Below are 23,524 nucleotides of genomic sequence, written 5' to 3' on the forward strand. Positions count from 1 at the left end.
GTTTATCTCCCTCTGGGATTCAGGCTAGGATTTTCTCGAGGTTGGAATAAAAATTTTACTTGGCTTCATGTACTGTTTTCAGTATTGGAAGATAAGCACTGGTAACTAGGATCTGGTTTTGAGAAACATTACAAAGTGGTACATTGCTTAACAAAAAAAAATGAAGCTTCTCTGTAAAAGGTACTGGACTATTATTGATTTGACGTTCTATTGTGAACAAAAAGCGGCACTTCATGGTGCATTCAGCGCACACAGTTCAGTTGGTGGAACCAGTCCATGCTGACTTGAATGCTTCACTTAAGTGTTCTCAAATTTCTATTCGCATAATTTTCCATTGCTTTCTCCATATGATGTGTAACTTGCCTCCCTTTCAATGCACTTACTCTGTTCACCCAAAGCACTCCCTAAGAAAGAGTTCTGCACTCTTACTAATCTGAGGGAAAATGTTTCTCTCGAGTTCCCCATTTCATTGCTAGTTGCTTTCCTGATAACCTGGAAATGGGTTTGTAGATTTCATGCTGTTCAAAATATTCAGTATGGCAGCAGTCTGTAATGCAGTCTATGAAAATATACAACATGGGCTTATAAATAAATATGGTTTTAAGAGGGGAGTCCTCTAATCTGGGGAATGACATTGCTTACTATTTTATTATTTAGGTTACATATGGTCATTGTGAAGTAAAGTCTCTTCTACATCATATCATGTAAATGCTCCTAATTTAGTTTTAATCTTGGTGAAGGAATGGGAACATCACTAAGAATGTACCTTAACTCCAGTGCATTCCATTTCCTAAGAGCCTAAATGAGCAGAACTAATCTGATTCTGATGCATAAAGTTGAATCTACAATGGACTAAATTTATCAAACAATTATTACATTTCCAATTCTAATTTAATTTTAAGTGGAGTAATATACTTCTCACTTCTTCTTGAACTTGTGTTCTTCGGTCACTATCATGGAATAAATGCTGCCTTTTCCTCTTTCTGCAAAATGACAGGTAGCTTTGTGCACGGGTGTGAGCTCATTTCTGATCCCATTTGAAGTCAGGTCTGATTACTGATGAAAGCTAGTTGGTACTGAAGAGTGTTTCACACATGAGCTAACTAAGTTTTAACTACATGTGTCATACCCAAGAGGAGAGATAAAGACATCATTGTCATGGTTGACTGCTAGCAACTTTTCTGTTTTAATTTTGATCAATCTACAAATCTGTTTTGAGGCTAAGTAAATTTTGATGTAGAAAACCTCACAGGCATGATCCAAGTGTAGGAAAAGCATAACCTTGAATTTAGAGAGAGTTTTGTTTCCCTCCATAAACAAGAATACAATTATCTCATGGTATGGACTGACTCACAATTTGATTGAATTTATGGTAGTTTAATATTAGTAAAGTGCATGGGATGTGAGGTTTTCCCCATCAATTACATTCTTTGATTTAAGTAGCTAAATCTGCGGAGAACCTGTAAGCATTCCAATTCCCATTTTTTTGTGAGGATCTGGTCAATGTTGTGCTGTTTGCTAGCTTAAAGCATTGAAATGTGTGGGAGAATGTTGCAGTAAGGTCTTCAAAAGCCTCTTCACCTATACTAACTAGGGATTAGCTCATTTAAGGGGCGTCGCAGCCCCTCCCACTAGCTACTGTTTAGCTGATAACATCACAGCGCCAGTAGAGTTTAAATCTGGCGCGCGGAAACCATGCACTCTCTTTTCACTCCCTGGGGACTGGGACAGTTGTAACTGGTGCTGTGGAAACAATAAACAGCGGAAATGTGTGCAGTAATGAGGCCCGGGTATACACTTTGGATAAGGATTTGCCACTGTGTGTAACTTGAATGGGTTACTGAATGTTTAGTGTCTGTCTTCTCCTGTAAATGAACAGCTAACTTACTTACTGGTAGTGTCTTCAGACCCCACCCACCAAACCCGTGAACCTGATTTCCGACAACAGAGAGTTACTGGGTTTAGCCTACTGATACAGGAGTGTCTGAGTCTATCATCGTAATGTAATGATAGATTCATATATCCATGTTTCCGAGCACTGCTATATATAGCTTTGATTGAATGCAAAGTAATGCTCACTCATGTTACCTTATAAAGCATTCCCATGACAGCATGGTGTGGATTAGTTGTAGAGTATTATTCTACAAACCTTGTGGTTTTCCATGTCAGATGCATCTACATCAGACATAAACATGCCTTTACCTCATTGCCAAAACTCTACTTTTGCACAGTTCCACAATAATAGTTTCTACATCGGTGTTTCTCAAGACTTAGGATGATAAAATTGGTAATTCAATGGAAAAGGGAAATAGAATTTAGGAGGCTATATAATGTGATCAGCCTTAATAATGGATCAATTCCATTTCACACGTCTCCTGCAGCTGTCAGCAAAGTGGCCTTTCAAACCAGAGCTCCTGGACTGGAACAATGCTTTGAAGATCATAGAGGAGTGCTTTTCTTTCACTAAACCATCTGGATGCCATCATATTTTTCATTACCAACAAATACTCTAGACCTATAAAACTCGCCTATAATGGCCAGAGGCACTCAAACACAAAAGATAACCAGCAGCCTGCTCAATTTGAAACTACATTTACATAAGTTTCAATGTACACTAACTATAATCTTGAGTTCTTTATTTGTGTTGACTTTGGAGATGGTAGTCGGATTATTTGGAAATCCATATGAGACGGATTGTTTAAAGTGCAAAACAAAAACTTTTCTGTCTGTTTTATCTTTTCCTGTAATATCTTCATTGCTGTTCATTTATATTCTTTGTAAGTGCACCCTTATTTCTAGTACCGTTTAACTTTGTATTTTTATTAGGGAGATATTGATGGATGAAAGGGATTAATGAAAATATGTCAACATGGATACTAAATCACTGGTCAGTTAAATCATTTGGTCATTTTTTTCCTTTAATTTTGTCCTTTAAAATTGCACCTCTCCTCAGAAGTTCTTCCTCCTTGCTGGGGTACTGGTCTACAGCACTGATTCCCTTATTTTCCTCAGGTGGCTATTACTCATGTCCAGCACTAAACGCTGACAGGTTATTTTACTGAGAGACAAGGGATTTGGACCTCGCCTGTTTTCTGCTCTGGCCTATCATTAATTCAGATGTTGTTGTAGTCGTGATTGCTGAAGTGTGATTCAGCAGTTTTCAATTTGAAACCCAAAAATATCATTGTTTGGGCTTTGTGCATCTGTCAACATCCTGACTGAAAGACATAACTCTGACACTGGAAATACAAAACAACTGCTACATGTTTGAAATGACAACAAGAGGTGCTAGAAATATTTGGGTTGGGTACAGCTGTGGGAAAAAAACACAAAGTTTTTCCGATGAATCACCTTTCTTCAGAATCATACCTGATCGTGTTTCTTTGAGCCTCACTGAATAATAAGTTAAGTGCTTTTGCTACTATAAGCAGGTTTACAATTTTAACTTCAGTTTGACTTAATAGCCTGTGCTATTTGATATTGGACTATAACGATCTGTCTCAGGCCAATGATCAATTAAAGTGGAAAAAGAGATGATATTGTATCAGGTGCACTCAGGTCCATTCAGGCCGGTGACCAGTGGTGTTCTGCAGGGATCTGCTCTGGGACCCCTCCTCTTTATGATTTTTATAAATGACCTGGATGAAGAAGTAGAAGGGTGGGTTAGTAAGTTTGCTGATGAGACAAATGTTGGGGGTGTTGTGGATAGTCTGCAGGGTTGTCAGAGATTACAGCGGGACATTGATAGAATACAAAGTCGGCTGAGAAATGGCAGATGGATATCAACCCCGATAAGTGTGAAGTGGTTCATTTTAGTAGGTCAACTTTGAAGACGGAATTAATGGTAAGACTCTTTGGCAGTGTGGAGGATCTGAGAGATCTTGGTGTCCGTGTCCATAGGATATTCAAAGCTGTTGTGCAGGTTGATAGTGTTGTTAAGAAGGCGTATTGTGTGTTGGTATTCATCAATTGTGGGATTGAGTTCAAGAACCATGAGGTAATGTTACAGCTATATAAGACCTTGGTCAGACCCCACTTGGAGTACAGTGTTGAGTTCTGGTCACTTCACAACTGCAAGGATGTGGATAGTATAGAGAGAGTGCAGAGGAGATTAACAAGAATGTTTCCTGGATTGGAGGGTGTACCTTATTGGAATGTGTTGAGTGAACTTGGCCTTTTCTCCTTGGAGCAACTGATGATGAGAGGTGACCTGATAAAGGTGTATAAGATGATGAGGGGCATTGATCATCTGGATAGCCAGAGGCTTTTTCCAGGACTGAAATGGCTAACACGAGGGAACATAACTTTAAGGTGCTTGAAAATAGGTACCAAGGGGATGTCAGAGGTACGATTTTTCACACAGGGAGTGGTGGGTGCATGGAATAGGCTGCTGGCAGCAGTGGTGGAAGTGGATACAATAGGGTCTTTTAAGAGCCCCTTACATAGGTACATGGAGCTTAGAAAAACAGAGGGCTTTGCGCTAGGGAAATTCTAGGCAGTCTCTAGAGTAGGTTACATGGTCGGCACAACATTGTGGGCTGAAGGGTCTGTAATGTGCTGTAGATTTCTATGTTCTATGTCCTGTATAAGCAGTGTACAGAATGTTCTGCCTCACCAATTATGCATGCACCCACCTGACTAGGCACCTCCCAACCCATCTGCGAAAAAATTTAATGTTCTCACATTGGCTTCATTAGCCATGTCAGATATCTCAGAACAGGTAGATGCAGACTACCCTTGATCCCAAATGACCTGATTGGAAAAAGAAGATAGAAACAATCATAATAATTTGGCATCTAACAAGTGCAGAAACTGTGGAGCTGTCATTAACAAAACAAATCAGCTCTCCACAATTTATATTAATAATTTAGATGAAAAGATCAACTACTGAAATTTGTTTCTGATATTGTTACAAAGATAGGTCCAACAGCAAGCATTGAGAAGTATTCATATGCTTTGGAAAGGTTTAGAAAGTGAGTAAGATAGTACAGAGATGGAAAATAAGGTGAGGAAATGTGAGGTTGTTCACTTTGAGAAGAATAGAAATAACAGAGAGGAACTAGTAAAGTGTCATGTACAGAGGGAGTGCAGAAAGTATGTATACAGGTTCAGTAAACAATTAAGGCAAATTATATACTTCTGTTGTCAGACTTCTGGAGTAAAGAAACACAAGGAAGCCTTGCTGAATTTGAAAACTTTGCTGATATCACATCTGGATTACTGTCTACCGATTGAGTCTTTACACACCAGGAGCAATCCTAGATTAGTGTGGCATAGATTCATTACATTGACCCCTGGGATGATGGTTTTTCCTTTCACTCACAGGAGTTCAGAGGAATGAAAATTATCTCATTGAGATCTGCAAGAATTGAGAGGACATGACAGGACAGATTCTGAGTTATTTTCTCAGCCATTTCACATTTTATTAAGATAGAAGATCTTGTAGCTCTGTACAGCACTAAATTTTCAAATTATGATAGTTGTCATACAAATGATCAAAGATAGGTCTCTAGAAGAAACGTGAATATCTGAAAATGTTATGCTATAATTAGTGTTAGAAGTATAGAACAATTTGGGAAAAAATGGACAGGAGCAAAATATAGTGATATAAAATGTTTTTAAAGGCCTTCATTACAGTGGTTTATTGGAAAATCTGTTTATTTAGAAAAGTTAATATTTGCTCCTGGGGAAAAAAAAGTATATTCTTCCAGTTGTAATGGAAACTGTTAGCTGAACTGTTTTAATATGCTTAAGTAATTCCTACACTTAGCTATAGCCTTCACTGTAGAATTAAGTCTTTGAACACAGATCCTCATCCCACAATCGTTTATCATTCATTCAACATTACAAGAAGCAGGTTCTACAATCCCTTTCAAAGCATGCGGTTTTCAATCTGGCAACTAGAATAACTGTTGTTCACTGGCTGGAAAATGCTTTAGGTGGGAGAGTAGAAGTTGTTATATAAATTTAGATCTGTCTCTCATCAGATGCAATAACAATCAACACCACGATAAGATACAGTTACCCTTCCATAAATACAGAGAAAGATTTAATATAGACATTTCATAAAATGCTTACTAGCTCCACTTTTGAAAATCTTGAATCTCTCTGCAATGGATGCTGTAATCAGTGAAAGATCAGTCATGGGCAGAATATTGAATGACACAAACAAGGACATCAAAGTGTTATTGTTAAGGGATGATCATGTTTTAGTGACTACAAAGTAATATGCAACAGGTTTCTGAAGACCTATTAAGTCTTTTGCCTTTTGTCTCATGTATTAATGATTTAAACTTGGGTTGTGATTAATTAAGAGGTTTGCATAAGATTCTCAGTCCCAGAAGTATTAGTGAAGAAAAAAAGTTGCAGGCTGCAGGGAGATAGATATTAACTGTCTAGATTGCCTGCTTTAAAACTAGCAAATAAAATTTATTGCAGAATAGTGTGAAGTAATGCATTTGGGGATAGCAAACAAAGCAGATAATATGTGATAAATGGTGGGAGATTGGGAATTGTAAAGTTATAGAGAGTCATGGACTCTTCTCCAAGTCCCCAGAGTTGGCAGAATATGCAGGAAAGGTGGTTACGAAATCATTTGGAATGCATCTAGTCTAAGACGTGGTCAGTAAAGGACAAGCAGGAAATCATATTAGAACCACATAAAACACTAGAAATTGACCTAGCCAGGAACAATGAATTACAAGGTGGGACTACACATGTTGAAAGGCAGCATGGAGATACTGGGCCAAATTGCCTCCTTCTGTGCTGTAAATCCAGGACTCTATGGGTTTAAGGTTACAATTAATTTCTATGTAATATTGATCTTACCTTTTATTTAATGTCATGGTTTGATTCAAGAGTAACATATCTGGCATACTTTAAAAGAGTATTCAATCAGCTCATGCTGGTTTTATATTTCTTTCACAGGTAGCTGACCAGCTTCCCTGGGTAACACTGATAATGCAAGATTGCTTTGCCTGAAGATGGAAACACTTGAATCTGAATTAACCTGCCCAATTTGTCTGGAGTTATTTGAAGACCCTCTGCTTTTGCCGTGTGCCCATAGTTTGTGTTTCAACTGCGCCCACCGAATCCTCGTCTCTCACTGCACCTCCAACGAGACCATCAAATCAATTGCTGCCTTCCAGTGTCCAACTTGCCGATATGTTATATCTCTGAACCACCGTGGCCTGGAGGGTTTGAAGCGGAATATAACTCTGCAGAACATTATTGATCGCTTTCAGAAAGCTTCGCTGAGTGGACCCAGCTCCCCCAGTGAATGCCGTCGTGAACGACTGTACAAGGATCCCATCACTATGTCTTCAGAGAGGGTCCAGTGTCAGTTCTGTGAGCAAGAGCCACCACGGGATGCAGTCAAGACCTGCGTGACCTGTGAGGTCTCCTACTGTGACCGTTGCCTCAGGGCCACCCACCCTAACAAAAAACCATTTACTGGCCACCGGCTAATAGAGCCAACCCCGGACTCCCACCTACGTGGCCTAATGTGTCTGGAGCATGAAGATGAAAAGGTGAATATGTACTGTGTCACGGATGATCAGCTGATCTGTGCCTTATGCAAACTTGTAGGACGTCACCGGGAGCATCAGGTTTCCTCACTGAGTGATAGATATGACAAGCTTAAGGTACAGTATATGGAGCTTCACTATGAATGACCAGGCTGTTTGCTCTATTTAATCTCATCCTTTCTTGCAGAATTTTAATATTCCAATTTCATTATTTACTGACCACTGAAATAAGTAGACAGATCCTTGATTATATATCCTATGCCAACGGATTGTCAATTCAACATTGCAGGACTTCAAATTACTGCATTGCAGTATAGCCTGGATCAGGGATTCCCAACCTTTTTTATGCCGTGGACCATGCCATTAAGCAAGTGGTCTGTGGACCCCAGGTTGGGAACCCTGGCCTAGATGATGTAGTTAAATACTGGCACTGAGTACTGAGATGGCCGAGACAATTTTGCTGTTAATTTACATGCCTTTTTAACAGAATTGTTTGAAAGCTAGCATCTGAACATCATAGATAATTAAGAAAATTAAGCCCTGAACTGCTTAAGTTTTGTTTTACTTAATTCAGTCCAAGATGAATGCTAAAATCTGATTCCATAGGTATTTCCTAGAGGGAATTGGACAAACTTGGGGTTTTTTGAGATGGTTAACACAGCAGCACAGCACTTAATGTTGCTGTTCCGCAGCTCCAGCAATGCGGATTCAATCCTGACCACCAGTGCTGTCTCTATGGAGACCATGTGGGTTTCCAATGGCTGCTCCAGTTTCCTCCCATATCCCAAAAGCACATGATGGGTAGACAAATTGTTTACTTTAAATTACCCCTACCACAGATGAGTGGCAGAAGAATTGGAGAGATTTAGGAGGAAGGTAGAATAAGAGAAATAAGTGGGGGCAGGAGACTGATAGGATTACTCTGAGAGCCAGTATGAATTCAGTGAGAAAAATGGCATCCTTCTGCGTTGAAAGGAAAAATGAGATATGATAAGATCATTTGTATGATTGTAATATAATAGCTATTTGCAAAGAGCTACCCAGACATGAAGGAGCAAATGGCTTTCCCCAGAGCTTTACATGATTCTAGGATAGGGATTGAAACAATAAATGTTAGAGTTCTCAATGTTTATTTGCTGATGACTATCAATTAAATTTTAATAATAGTTTATCCTTTAAGATTCAACAGAAAAATTAAACCTTAGCCAATGTTTATTAAAAATAAAAATATCTTGGCCAGCAATAAAATTGGATTGTATAATGCAGTATCAAACAGATGGAAAATCTGTTTTCAAAGATGACAAACACAGCTAATTTACAGATCCCGTTTCATGGTTTAAATGAGCATTATTGCCTGATTTAGAAGCAAGTAGAGTGCTTCCACAAGCTACTAAGTAGAATTGACAAAACACAACAGTGTCTGCAGCAGATTATATATTAATTGTTTCTTTATAATTATAATTTATAATTATCAGTTTGTGATATTTTTCATGAAAAGTAGTTTTTAACATCTGAATGATGCATGATTTCTCATTCCCCACCCTTGACTCCGTTTCTTTAACATGGTCCAAAAATGGCAAACACTAATAAAGAACACATTTGTTTATTGTACTTAGTACTGCCAAAGGCCTTGATGGGGCAGACTGGGATGGGCATGGTGTTGATTTATATAAAATAGTACTCAAGTAACAAATGAGGGAAGAAAAACTCTGCAATAGTTCCTGCTTAATCTGAACCTACAGCACTGTATGCTGTATTCACTTGAACTATAACAAAGATCAGTAAGTTTATTTTGTTCATGGTGTGCTCTAGGTTGCATTGTTATTTGCATGTTGCTATGCTGAGAATTCTACGTGTTTCTGTATATATTTGTAAAACCACACAGTACCAAACAGTCATAAAGTGCTTTTGAGTGGTCATTAAGCATAATTTTGAGTGCTAATGAACCACATTTTGTCCCATAACGATTCCTGAGAAATAATAGGAGGGATTTATGAAAACAGAATATTTTGTTAAATTGCCACATAAATTTCCCAAAGATCAGAAGTTTTTTTTAAGTGGAATTAGTCATATGCTTGCTTTTTTTTAATGGTTACAATGGATGTCAGTATTAGAGGTAAACTTGTACTCTGAGAATACTTGAAGGGCATTTAGTTCAATAATGAGTCTAACATTTTTTAGGCTTTCTCAGAGCCAATCTAAAACAATTACTGGGCTGTGGTGCATGTATACTTGAAATAAGAGCAGGAAATAGCTATTAGTATTTCAAGCCTACTGTGCTATTCAGTAAGGCCATTTGGAGCATAAAACCATAAGATATAGGAACTGAAAGGCCATTTGGCCCATCAAGTCTTCTCCACCATTCAATCATGAGATGATCCAATTCTTCCACTCATCCGCACTCCCCTGCCTTCTCCCCATACCCATTGATCCCTGGCTAATCAAGAACCTACTTATCTTTGATTTAAATACACCCAATGACTTGGCCTCCACAGCCGCTTGGGGCAACAAATTCCATAGATTTACCACTCTCTGACTAAAGTAATTTCTCCGCATCTCTGTTCTAAATGAACGTCCTTCATCTTGAAGTTGTGCCCTCTTGTCCTAGAGACTCCCCTACCATGGGAAATAAATTTGCCATATCAAATCTGTTCTGGCCTATTAACATTCGAAATGTTTCTATGAGATCCCCCCTCATTCTCCTGAACTCCAGGGAATACAGCCCAAGAGCTGCCAGGCATTCCTCATATGGTAACCCTTTCATTCCTGGAAACATTGTCATGAATCTTCTCTGAACCCTCTCCAAAGTCAGTATATCCTTTCTAAAATTAGGAGCTCAAAACTGCACATAATACTCCGTGTGGTCTCATTGAGTGCCTTATCAACATCACATCTCCGCTCTTATATTCTACACTTCTAGAAATAAATGCCGACATTGCATTCGCCACCTTCACCACTGACTCAACCTGGAGGTTAACACACAAGGACTCCCAAGTCCCTTTGCATCTCTGCATTTTGAATTCTGTCCCCATCTAAATAATGTCTCCCATTTATATCTTCCACCAAAGTGCATGACCATACACTTTCCAACATTGTTTTAGATTAGATTATGAGGACACTCAGTCCTTGTTTATTGTCATTTAGAAATGCATGCTTTAAGAAATGATACAATGTTCCTCCGGAGTGATATCACAAAATAAAAAGAAAGGACAAACCAAGACTCTCACTGACAAAACCACATAATTATATATAGTTATGGCAGTGCAAAATAATTCAATAAACGCAGACCATGGACGCAGTTTAAAAAGTCTCAAGTCCTGATTGACTCCAATCGTCCCGATATCAGGCAGCAAACAGGAGAACTCTTCCTGCCATAAACTTCCAGGCACTGACAATGCCTCGGAAGCACCCGATGACAGCAGGTTCTGAGTCCGTCCGAAAACTTCGAGCCTCCGATACAGCCTCCTGAGCGCCATCCTCTGCCGAGCACCTTTGACCTCATCCCGGCCTCCGAAACAAGCAAAGCCGAGGTCTCGGAGGCCTTCTCCTCCAGAGATTCCGGACCGCACAGTAGCAGCAGCAGTGAAGCGGGCATTTCAGAAGTTTCTCCAGATGTTCCTCCACGCTCTCACGTCTGTCTCCATCAAATCAGGATTGTGCACGGATCCCTACTTAACACGTAATGCATATCCATTCTCCAGAGAGGCCGTGCGCGCTGCGTAGCCATCTTCTCCTCCTCCTGTATTTCATTTGCCACTTCTTTGCCCACTCCCCTAAATCATCTAATTCTCTCTGCAGGCTCTCTGTTTCCTCAATACTACCTGCTCCTACACCTATCTTCGTATCATCAGCAAATTTAGCCACAAATCCATTAATCTCATAGTCCACATAATTGACATACATTGTAAAAAGCAGTGGTCCCGACACCGACCCCTGTGGAACTCCACTGGTAACCAGCAACCAGCCAGAATAGGATCCCTTTATTCCCACTCTCTGTTTTCTGCTGATCTGCCAATGCTCCACCCATGCTGGTAACTTCCCTGTAATTCCATGGGCTCTTATCTTGCTAAGCAGCCTCAAGTGCAGCATCTTGTCAAAGGCCTTCTGAAAATCCAAGTACACCACATCCACTGCATTTCCTTTGCATTCCTGCTTGTAATTTCCTCAAAAAACTGCAGTACGTTAGTCAGGCAGGATTTTCCTTTCAGGAAACCATGTTAGCTTTGGCCTATCTTGTCATGTGCTTCCAGGTACTCCATAATCTCATCCCTACAATCAATTCCAAAAACTTCCCAATCACTGACGTCAGGCTAACAGGTCTATAGTTTCTTTTCTGCTGCCTCCCACCCTTCTTAAATAGCGGAGTAACATTTGTAATTTTCCAGTCATCCCGTACAATGCCAGAATCTATCAATTCTTGAAAGATCATGCCTCCACGATCTCTCCAGCTACTTCCCTCAGAACCTGAGGGTGCATTCCATCACGTCCAGGAAATTTATCCACTCTCAGATCATTAAGTCTCTTGAGCACCTTCTCAATCATAATTTTCATTGCACATACTTCATTTCCCTGACACTCTTGAATGTCCGGTATACTGCAGATGTCTTCCACTATGAAGACTGATGCAAAATACGCATTCAGTTCCTCTGCCGTCTTCGCATCTCTCATTACAATATCTTCAGCATCATCTTCTGTTGGCCTTATATCTACCCTCAACTCTTTTTTACCCTTTATATACCTAAAAATACTTTTAGTATCTTCTTTGATGTTAGTCGCCATCTTCCTTTCATAATTCATCATTTCCTTCCTAATGACCTTCTTAGTTTCCTTCTACAAGTTTTTAAAAGCTTCCCAATCCTCTAACTTCCCACTAGCTTTGGCTTCCTTGTATGCCCTCTCTTTTGCTTTTACTTTGGCTCTGACTTCACTTGTCAGCAATGGTAGTGTCCATCTTCCATTCAAAAATGTCTTCTTATTTAGAATATATCTGTCTTTTATTTCCCTCATTTTTTGCAACAAGTCCAGCCATTGCTGCTCTGCTGTCCTTCCTGCTAGTGTCCCTTTCCAGTCAACTTTGGCCAGTTCCCCTCTCATGCCATTGTAATTTCCTTTATTCCACTGAAATACCAACACATTAGAATTTAGTTTCTCCTTCTCAAATTTCAAAGTGAACTCAATCAATATTGTAATCACTGTACCCCAAGGGTTTCTTAACCTTAAGTTCACTTATCACCTCCGCATCATTGCACAACACCCAATCCAGCACAGCCAATCCTCTAGTGGGCTCAACAAGCTGTTCTAAAAAGCCATCCCCTAGACATTCTACAAATTCTTTCTCTCAAGGTCCAGTACTGGTCTGGTTTTCCCAATCCACTTTCATGTTGAAATCCCCAGCGATTATCATGACGTTGTCTTTCTGGCATGCCTTTTCTATCTGCTGCTATAATTTGTAATCCACATCCTGGCTACTGTTTGGAGTCCTGTATACAACTGCCATTAGGGTCTTTTTACCCTTGCCATTTCTTAACTCAACCCGTAAAGACTCTACACCTTCCAATTGTATGTTATCCCTTTCTAATGATTTAATATTATTTCCTATACACAGGGCCACACCACCCCCCACTGCCTACTAACCTATCTTTCCGATACACCGTATATCCTTGGACGTTCAGCTCCCAATAGTAGCCGTCCTTTCGTCAAGTTTCAGAGATGACCACAACATCATACTTGCCATTTTGCAGCTGAATTTCTAGACCGTCCATTTTATTTCTTATCCTACGTGCATTCAAGTATAACACTCTCAGTCCAGTGTTTGTTGCTTTCTGTTTTAACTGCACCACACCTCTATTGTCCTGTAAATCATCACACTGGCTGTGATTATGCCTCATCTTCTGCCTGTCCTTTCTATCATCTCTGTTGCACGCTATCTTTGATTTATTTCTGTTTTCCCCTTCCTGATCCCTATCCCCATGGCAAAGTAGTTTAAACTTTCCCTAACTGCTCTATTAAACCTGCCAGCTAGGATATTGTACCCCTTTGGGTTTGGGTGTAACCTGTCCTTTTTGTACAGTTTTGATTTCACGCTTTACCACAGTTCTGATTTCCTACTTTATCTCAGTAATTTCAATCCCCATAGCCTGGCAGATTTCAAAATTTCATAACCCTTGTAGATGCTTTTTTTTGCCTCAAACCTAAATAACCAGATCCCTTGATTCTTAAGACTGTTTTGCCTGGTTCTAGATGACTTTCCCAGTATCCAAAGTATCAAGATTTCCAGCCTCGTATCTGATTTTTCCAATATTTTGAAGAAAAGGCCCAGTCAACTCCATTGTTTTCTCATTGAACAATAGCTAAACTTCAGTAATTAACACATTCCACCTTTGCTTTATCCCCACAAAGGCAAGTACAACTTGCATTATGTAATAGATCAAAATCAAAGATCAACTTTATTTGAAATATACTGTACATTTACATCAATTAGAAATTTGCTGTAACAAAAACATCATTCAACAATTATAAAGAATGAAGAATAGTAAAAAGATAGAGTATGGGTATAGACCAAAATGTATATAAATTCATAAATACCAACATGTATTTACAATATAAACAGCATTTTAAAGCAGTTTAAAGTGTTTACAGTGCAGTGACTGAGGCAACAGATGGAAGTGGTGGGTGGGAAATAACAAGAATGGTTGATCAGATTAACTGCCTGGAGGAAGAAAACTTTTAAGATGGCATGAACTTTTTGTTTTAAGAACCCTAGAGGACTTAGAAAATGCCCTTTGGTCAGTGGGTAGCATCAGCAATGATATTTCCTGGACACATTACAAGTTCTGCAGTGATGGCAGAGTGAAGCCAATGATCTTTCTTGCTATCCTGATAGTTCGCTGTATTTTCCTATATTGTTGGAGGATGCTGCAACAAGCCAGACTATAGCAGCTGTAGTGGGGATACTTCCTTTGTTGACAGTGTAGAATTACCCCAGTATGTTTTGGGAAAGAGGGATTTTTACCAACTACCAATTGCCAAGTAATTGCACAGAACTCCAGGTATAGGTCCATCAAGTCCTCTCATAAGTAGAACAAAAATTCTGTATTATTATATTTGAATACATTTGTTTCTGAATTGCTAACTTTGTAACTACTGTGCAGCCATATCCAGAACTCCCTGAATATCAGCTTCACAACCTCCTATGCAGAACAAGATAAAAATATATTCCCTTACAATACAGATAAATTCATATCTAGATACCATCTAAAGACATTCTTGCACTTTCATTGTTCATACCTTTATCCAATTAAAGCCTCCTCACAGCTTATTCCCCTACTTAGCCATGAATTATCAGCAAACAAAGGTTACATTTTGCCATTTCTCCATATCATTGATTCAGGTTATCAACAACTGAGTTATCGATCCTCGCAGTAGTCTACCAGCCGCAGTCCACCATCCAGAAATTGTGTATGTTCCCTGAACTGATCCAAATCACAGTAAATTTGAGCCTAAATACCAAATATCTTGTGGCAATTTTCGTCAATACTTTGTAAAATTAAAGTACTCTGCATGCTCAGGCACTCCTTATTTATGAGTAGTTAGAATATCCTACGTTCTAGCAGCTGAATAGGACACCTTTTGACTTTTATAAGTTTAGATTGGCTCTACTAAGTCTGTCAAATCTTGGTATCCAATTGATGCATATATACACTGATCCCTTCCTTTTATTTTAAAAGTATTTTAGTTTCCTTAAGTAGTGATGATTGGACTAGATCTTCCACCAAGTGTTTTATTCCTCATGGGAATTACTATAAATTATGATGAAGCTAGCACCTGTTTTAGAACCTTTTGGTGAAGCTTGCAATTAATTTATTTTAGCTAACACCACAATCAACTTAACAAATAATTTTTTAAAATATTGGGAACTACAAAAACAGGAGTACTCCCTGTAACAGTACGTGATTGGCGCTATGTCTCTCACCCATTCTCTCCACTTCTAGTGCATGCCTTGAGACTGGTCAAGCCGTGATATTTATCTCATTAAACTGGCCTGTGGAGGACCTTTTGAGTAGCAATAATCTATCCAAGTTGATTAGAATTGAGTCAAAAACTTTGGTTGGCCTCATGCCTCCCAATATGATCTTCAATCATATCTGAAAACTGGCCACAACCGTTTTTACCTTCTCACTTTTAATGCAAGATAAGCAGTTGAGATTTTCTTTCCAAAACAATTGAAATATCTGCAGAGGAAAAGAGCAAATCTGATTTTGTTAAAGGAAAGATGTAATCAAATGGCTAGATTTGTAAGAAGCTTGCAAAACTGAAAGGATGGGGAAGAATTCTAGCATGTGGAGGTGGATCAGAAGCAACCAGCAATGATGGAGAAGAAGTAACGGGTAACAAAGAATTAGCTTTATATTGTCAAAGAATATGTATAATGATATAAGCCAGAAATCAATCAGATATTGGCCACTCAATTGGTTTGAATTGTAATCTCGTCTGCATTGTTGGAATTAATTGTTAACAAAGAGGAATTTGATAAATGTCGGCTTGTTATGTAGCAATGCTTATTGGAAAAGTGCAAGTTGTTTGACAGCAAATGATGGAATTAAATTCAGTTATGAAGTCCTGCCGTTGTAATTTGGAGTTGTTTCCTATTGAGTACTCAGGCATAAAGTCAAAGAGTGCTGCAACAACTCTTCAGCCCAACTGATCGATACTGACCAAGATGCCTCATTCAGGTTTGTGCCATCTGTCAGTGTTTGACGCATTACCTTTCCAAACTATCCATCTGTCCAACTGTCTTTTGAAAGTTGTTACTGTCCCTGTTTCACCACTGTCAGCTGGTTCCACACTGATTATACCCTTTGTGCTTTAAAATAAAATTGCCTTTCAAGTTCTTAAATACTTCCCATCTCACCTTAAACCTATACTGCCTACCCTCTAGTTCTTGATACGCCAGCTATGGAAAAGAAAACTGAGCCATTCACTCTGTCTATGCTCCTCATGACTCATCCACCTCTACAAGATCACCTCTCAGTCTCCTGCACTCAAAGGAATAAATTCCCAGCCTGAAACTCAATCTCTCAAGTCTTCCCAATATCCTTGTAAATCTTTTCTGCTCCCTTTCCAGTTTAATAATATCTTTCTTAAAGAAGGGTGACCAAAACAGTACACAATGTTTCAAGTGCAGCCTCACCAGCACCCTGTACGAATGCACCATGACCTCCCAACCTCTCTACTCAATGCCTTGACTTGTGAAAGTCAATGTACCAAAAGCCGCCTTCGCTATTCTGTCTAACTATGACTCCATTTTCAGGAAACCGTGTACTGGTACTCCACAGGGCCCAGCTATTCACTATGAATTCCTATCTAGATTTTACTTTCCAAAATGCAACACCTCACACTTATCCAAGTTCAGATTCAGTTTATTGTCATTTAGAAACCACAAATGCAATGCAGTTAAAAAATGAGACAACGTTCCTCCAGAATGATGTCACAAAAGCATATGACAAAACAGACTACACCAGAAAATCCACATAACGTTTGGCAATCCCCAATCCAGAGTCCGGAGAGGCTGCTGCGTATTAATATCACGCTACCGTCTTAGCACATTCCCCGGAAAGGAGCTCCAAATTCACCAGACAAAAACAAGACCAAAAACTAAAGCTACAAGACTTGCACAAAACCACATAATTACAACATATAGTTACAACAGTGCAAACAATAGCATAATTGATGAAAAAAACCAGACCATGGGCACAGTAAAAATAGTCCAAAGATGTTAAAGGACTATAAGTTCAAAAGAAATCACCACACCGTTTCCACAAGTCCCCAGGGTCCTGACAGACTCGCCATCCCACGCCGGCGGCAGAAGGGAATACCCCCGCTATGGACTTCCATGGCGCTGCCCGACTCAGCCTCGCAGACGCAGCACACACCGAAAGCGACCTGACTGCAGCAGACTCCGAGTCCGTCAAACCTCCGAGCCAACAACCATCCCCTCCGGCACAGCTTCTCCGAGCACCATCCTCTGCCGAGTGTATTAAGCCAACAGCCATGTTGTTTATTTGAGGGCCTACAATAATAATAATAATAATAATCCCAACAATGTGGTCATCCTTTTATTTCTCTGCTCCACATATAAAGCCTCACTGGATAATCTGTAAGTAATGAAATAATAGCCACTAGGCTAGGCAACCAAAAGGCAAAGTTTGCCTCTGAAACTTGCCTTGTGAAGGAGACAATGGGCAGAATTTTTAAAGTCAGAGCTGATTAGGAAACTTCTTGAGTGGGTGAGGGAGATGTGTGATTTCTGGGAATACATGGAATTAATGCAGAGCTAAGTGAATGATATGTATTTATGCTACAACTACCAATACAACCCAAGGATAAAATTAGAGAAATTCCATTTGATTATTTCTTCTAAAAAAAAGTTGAAGGAGCTTTGTTCAAATCTACAGCTCAAGGAGTTCGATAAACTGATGCCGTGGTGATAATGGATAGCTTTCTTTAATTCTGTCTGATCAGATAAGATAAAAACAGAATTTCTCTGCTACTGGCTCCAATAGTGGATGATGATACCAAACATTTTGTCAGTCTAATTAAACTTATTTCCCTGCATTAAAACAGTATCCTTCCATCCCTTTGTCTATTTAAGTACCTGCCTAAATACCTCTCGTGACTGAATCTGACTCAAACACCATCTCTGCCAATGAGTTCCAGCTATCAAACTTTCCACCGTAAAACTTCTGTTCACCTTAAAACTTTGCTTTTGTTTTTTATACCCCTACCTTCGGAAAAGATCTATCTATCTGTGTTTCTCATAATCTGAAATGCTTCTATCAGGTCCCATTAACTCCTAGGAAAGTAATCACAGCCTGTCTAATCATTCCCCATAACTACAGTCTTCCAGTGCAGTAAACATCCTCTATTCTCTGTCTGTCCACTGCCATGATGTCCTTAATAGAATCAGGTAGCACTAATTGCACACGCAGGATGTAATTGGTGAAGAGAAGGAGCTTAAAATCTACATAGCTGGAATTTAGCCAAGTCTGTAGAATAATTCTGAAAAGTTAGCAGTTTATTTGGTATTAAACTTGGAGTAAAAAATAAAATCTGTTGACTTGCTAAAAGTGTGTGAGGGGGTTGGGAAATAAAGAAATAAACTGCTGAGAGGTGAAGTCTGCCTCATCTTTTATAAAAATGGTCTTTGAGTTCAGCCAGAGGAGTTGTGGCCTCATAATCAGAGACCCAAGTTCAGTCCTAACCTCAGATAATATCTGTGTGGAATTTGTACATTCTCTCTGTAACCACAAACAAGAGAAAATCTGCAGATGCTGGAAATCCAAACAACACACACAAAATGCTGGAGGAACTCAGCAGGTCAGACAGCATCTATGGAAAAGAGTAAGAAGTCAACGTTTCGGGCTGAGACCCTGCATCAAGTCAGGAGAAAAAAGATGAGAAGTCAGAGTAAGGTGGTGGAGACGGAGGAAGAAATGTAAGGTAGTAGGTGATAGGTGAAACTGAGAGAGAAGGAGGGGTGAAGTATAAAGCTGCAAAGATGATTGGTGGAAGTGATAAAAGGCTGGAGAAGGGGGATCTGACAGGAGATCATAGAAGAAAGGGAAGGGGGAAGAAGGAGTTGATGGTCAGGTGTTACGTATCCCGTAACGGGTTAAATGAATCAGGAGAAATGGAACACACCTGGAGTCTGGTTTTGCTATAAGCAAAACACTATTTATTAGTATCTACGTAATATAAAACCAGATAGATCAAACAGGTTAGCAGTGTTTAGGCATACATAAGTGTGTAAATATAAAACCCCAAACTTCTTCAAGCCTAGGTGGTAAATGATACAGTCTTATGACGGTATAGGAATGAAGTCAGTCCAGTTCATGATATTGAGTTTGAGTTGAGTAGAATTGAGGGGAGAGAGAGCGCGAGAGAGGTGATTTGTTTTCCAAGTAAGCAATGCTATCAATCTTTCCGTTGTCTTCCGAAGTCCTGTCAAAGTCACCAACTGTGACCACACAAAGGGGTACCGTCTTCACATGGTAAAGCTATCAACCCAGGTAATGGTTAAACACACCAATAGCCTTCCACCGGTCACCCCTTTTCCACACTGCGAGCAAAACCCACCCTTTCGTGGACACTCAAAGCTCATCCAGTGTCTATTTCTCCTGTGTGTCTTGTGTGTTTGTCTGAAAAGCCAGCTGACCTTGTATATATCCCAAACATGCTGAACACCAGCTGTCCATTATATAGCTCTGCCCTTCCGTCACCATGGCAACTCACAAGCTGCTTGGTGCTCTCTCTCTGAATCAGTGTACACACATTCTCTCTCTTTTTAAAGGCACAGTCCATAATGAATAAACCTTAGGATCTCGTAACACAGGTAAGGAGGTAAGGTGAGAGAGGGAAATAGTAATGGGGAATGGGTAGGGTGGAACATAACTGGAAGCTCGAGAATCAATGTTCATGCCATCAGGTTAGAGGCTACCAAGACGGAATACAAGGTCTTGCTCCTCTAGCCTGAGTGTGGCCTTATTGCAGTAGTAGAGGAGGCCATGGACTGACATGTTTGAAGGAATTGGGAAGAGCCGAAGGAGAAATTATTGAGAGTGAGGACCAATTCCACCAGATGGAGGAGAGTGGTGGTGAAGGGGAACAGGTTGGGTCTGGTGTCCAGAAAGATGAGGAGAGCCTTCAAGCCTTTCTGATGGCAGATGAAGGTGTATGAGGACTGGACGTCCATAGTGAAACTAAGATGATTGGGGCCAGGGAACTTGAAATCATTGAAAAGATCAAGAGCATGTTAAGTGTCACGGATGTAGGTAGGAGGGTTCTGAACAGTGGGATAAAAACCCATAAACCTTCCCACATCCCAAGCTGCACTGTTGCAAGGTTACTTGGTCACAGTAAATTGCCTCTCGTACTTAGTTGAATGGTAGAATCTAGAGGTAGCTGATGACAACATTGGGAAAATAGGATTAATGTAAGTGGGTGCTTGATGGTTGGAGCCGACTCTCTATTGAAGAGCCTGTTTCCATGCTTTGTGACTGTGGTGAACTACATACACCTGTCTGGACATGCCCCCTGCTGACTGCTCCTGTGGCTCCTCCCACAGACCCCGGTATAAAGGCGATTGAGGCCTGAGCCCGGCCTCTCAGTCTCCAGGATGTAGTATGGTGGTCAACTACTGCTTTTTCTTTCTTCCAGTCAATAAAAGCCGATGTCTCGCCTCACGTCTCAGAGAGAGTTATTGATGGTGCATCAGTGACTCAATGACTACAGTTACAAGGATAGACTTTAGAAGTTGAGGCTGTTTTCTTTGGAGAAGAGGAGTTTAAGGGAGGTTTAATATAGGCATATATTGTAAAATGATGAGGGGTCTGGACCAAAGTAACCTTTAATTTGCAGTGAGCAGTGTGTACAAAAATTTTGTGCTATGCAGTTTTTTGCCCAGTGACAACAACATGTGCCCACTGAATAATTTCTTCAGTTGATACAGTGTAAGTAAGCCAGTTCTAAAATCTGCAGACAAATATCACAAACTCCAAGTTGTCCACACCGTCCGCATCAGTAACCAGAAAAGGAAATGTGATGGTGTACGATCATGAAATATACATAACTGGCCAACAAGATAGAGGGTGACAACCTTTTGTGCACAATTTAAATTCCTTTGTGTGCTAGTAGCAAAAGATGTGCACATGTGCATACACACACTGTAGAGGGAACATTGGTCTGGACAGAGTGTTGGGCTGTTCCTGTTCCTGTTCAATAACTGGTGTTACAAACTAAGCAGAAAGAGAATTAAGATTAATTTTACACAAGTGGTTAGAATCTATGATGCACAGCCTTTGGTTGAGATGAAGGTAGTTTCCCTTGTGGTCTTCAAGAGGGGAACTAAATAAATACAAAGTGGAAAAAATTTACCAAAACATTGGAGCAGAGACAATGGCTGGTCTACCGAGCTAATGAGGACATGATAGGCTTTTGAGTTCTAATCATTCTATGTTTCCAGTGTGGTTGGCTCCAGTATGGCAGAGGCTCACTTACATATAAGCACATGGCTGACATTTGGAACTTTAGTTTTTTTTAAGAGAACAAGTGAGCTCCACTGATTATCAGTGAGCAAATAAGCTAGCCAAAAGGTTAATAGGCTTTACAGAGCAAGAAAGAAATAATGTTAATTCCTGCATTGTACTAATTTAGCTATTTAAGTCAGAAGTTTAGAGTTAGCACTTTTTGAAAGGCAGAGGGAAGATAAACAGACACTGCCAAGGTTCCCATATTTGATTTAGTCATTAGCATCAAATTTGTGCTAGTGATGCCTCCTTCTTCTTACTCCACTTGAACAACTGTCTAGAATTTGGAGTGTGAATTTTGGAGGTATGGCTCATTGGCATTGTTCTTTGGGCTCATGTAAAGAACAATGCCAACAATTCCCTACCTCCAAAATCCCAGTCCAATCAAATATGGGAAATTTGGCTGTGATGGCTTATCTGCTCTCTTTCACTCAAAAGTACTAATGGACAGCTGAGAGCTGAAGTCTACCTTGAGACAACAAAGAAAACACTGGAACTTATGAAATGCTCATCCAGCAATTCAACACTTTGAGGGAGAAAGGAAGGAAATTAATAGTGACATATTTTAAAAGGGGGATGAAAAGTGGCAAACATCTTTTCTTGCAGATGAATTTGTTTCTTTGTAAAACTGTCAATACAGCAATAAGTCATCATTGAGCCATTTTGCAGTTCAATTTTAAATGGAAATTTATAAATTTTGTACTGTAGGCATAGCAAAAAGCACATTGTCTAACAAAGTACTGTAAATGCAATGCTCAGGTTATATGGTGCACTGGCTGCATTTACTCTTTGAATTCCTACCTTGTCCAGTATGTTAGTGATCACAAAACTCAAATGTTAGGAGCCACACCAAAGTCTTGGACTGGATCATGACAGTTCGATGTTCAATAATGTAAGTTTTATGAAAGGTTTAAAATGCCCTTTATTTTGCTGGTAAGATATCAATATATTAGTTAAAAGACCATGATTTGAAAACAAAGCCAATTCATAAATTGAGGTATTCGCTGTTAAGAAGAGCCAATCACATCCTGTTGGATTTAGAGGGATTTAGGAATTGAAGTGGATTGAAATGATAAGATCTCTCCATGTGACTTTTTTTTCAGACAAGGGTGTGGGTAAGCTAAATTTATAAAGATTTGTGACTCCTAGCAGTTGGATTGTTACTTAACCTGCTTAGAGCATAGATAATAAAAAAAATGGCAATGGTATCACAAAAATATTTTGTAATTCTCCATTAAACAAAGAAGGCAAGCAAATAACCCTAAAGCTGGTTTCACATAGAATACCATTTAGCAACACTGCAAATTTTACAAACACCATCAGTCAAACGTAACAAAGTAATAATAGATGGTGGGGCATCCAACTTCATTGACCTTAAAGTCTCACCATTCAACCCCTCATTCAATGAAAATTACATGTGGTATGGAGAACCTGAAGATATAATTGGAGGGGTGGGGCTTGCGGTGTTGGTGCAGAGAGGTGTGGTGATTTGGTTACATTATCCATTTAATAACTATTTGCCCAGTTTCACATCCAGCCTTCAGCTTATACAGTTTGATTTTCCTTGCCCAGCCTGAAGCAGTGCCAAAACCTGTGAAACAGATATTAAAAATTAGCCAGAGGGGAGAAAGATCCTTTTTAAAATTAACTTTCTGCTTGCAAGTTGGAATAATGACAAAGAGGATACTGAGAAATGATTTTACTGGGGTGGCAAATTATGCCTAATTTCTTGTTCCTAAAATATTCATGCTTACACAGATAGAGCAGCAGGAATCAGGTACAAACTGTTTATTTGGGACAAATAAAACTGCTTATTTTGGGACAAGTAAAACTATGTTTAATCAATGAAACCAAGTCACTGAAATTGCAATATTCATGACTAATACAAAATTTGTTTGACTGTTTTGCATTTTA

At 39.5% G+C, this 23,524-nt stretch overlaps 1 protein-coding gene across 10 annotated transcripts in view; it reads left to right on the top strand.

The window, feature by feature from the left end:
* Positions 1-23,524, top strand: part of mid2 (midline 2) — a 271,492-nt gene that overhangs the window by 136,293 nt on the left and 111,675 nt on the right. For 8 of the 10 annotated variants that reach the window (XM_073058220.1, XM_073058217.1, XM_073058218.1 and 5 more), the window contains one exon: positions 6,928-7,643. In XM_073058220.1, the coding sequence (XP_072914321.1) occupies positions 6,984-7,643 (660 nt within the window). In that variant the 5' untranslated portion in view covers positions 6,928-6,983. Of the gene's footprint in view, positions 1-2,868; positions 2,888-6,927; positions 7,644-23,524 lie in introns of those variants that run through there. The other 2 variants (XM_073058219.1, XM_073058222.1) reach the window with 2 other exon arrangements.

Source organism: Hemitrygon akajei, chromosome 10 (genome assembly GCF_048418815.1).
Source record: "Hemitrygon akajei chromosome 10, sHemAka1.3, whole genome shotgun sequence".
Taxonomy (NCBI): domain Eukaryota; kingdom Metazoa; phylum Chordata; class Chondrichthyes; order Myliobatiformes; family Dasyatidae; genus Hemitrygon; species Hemitrygon akajei.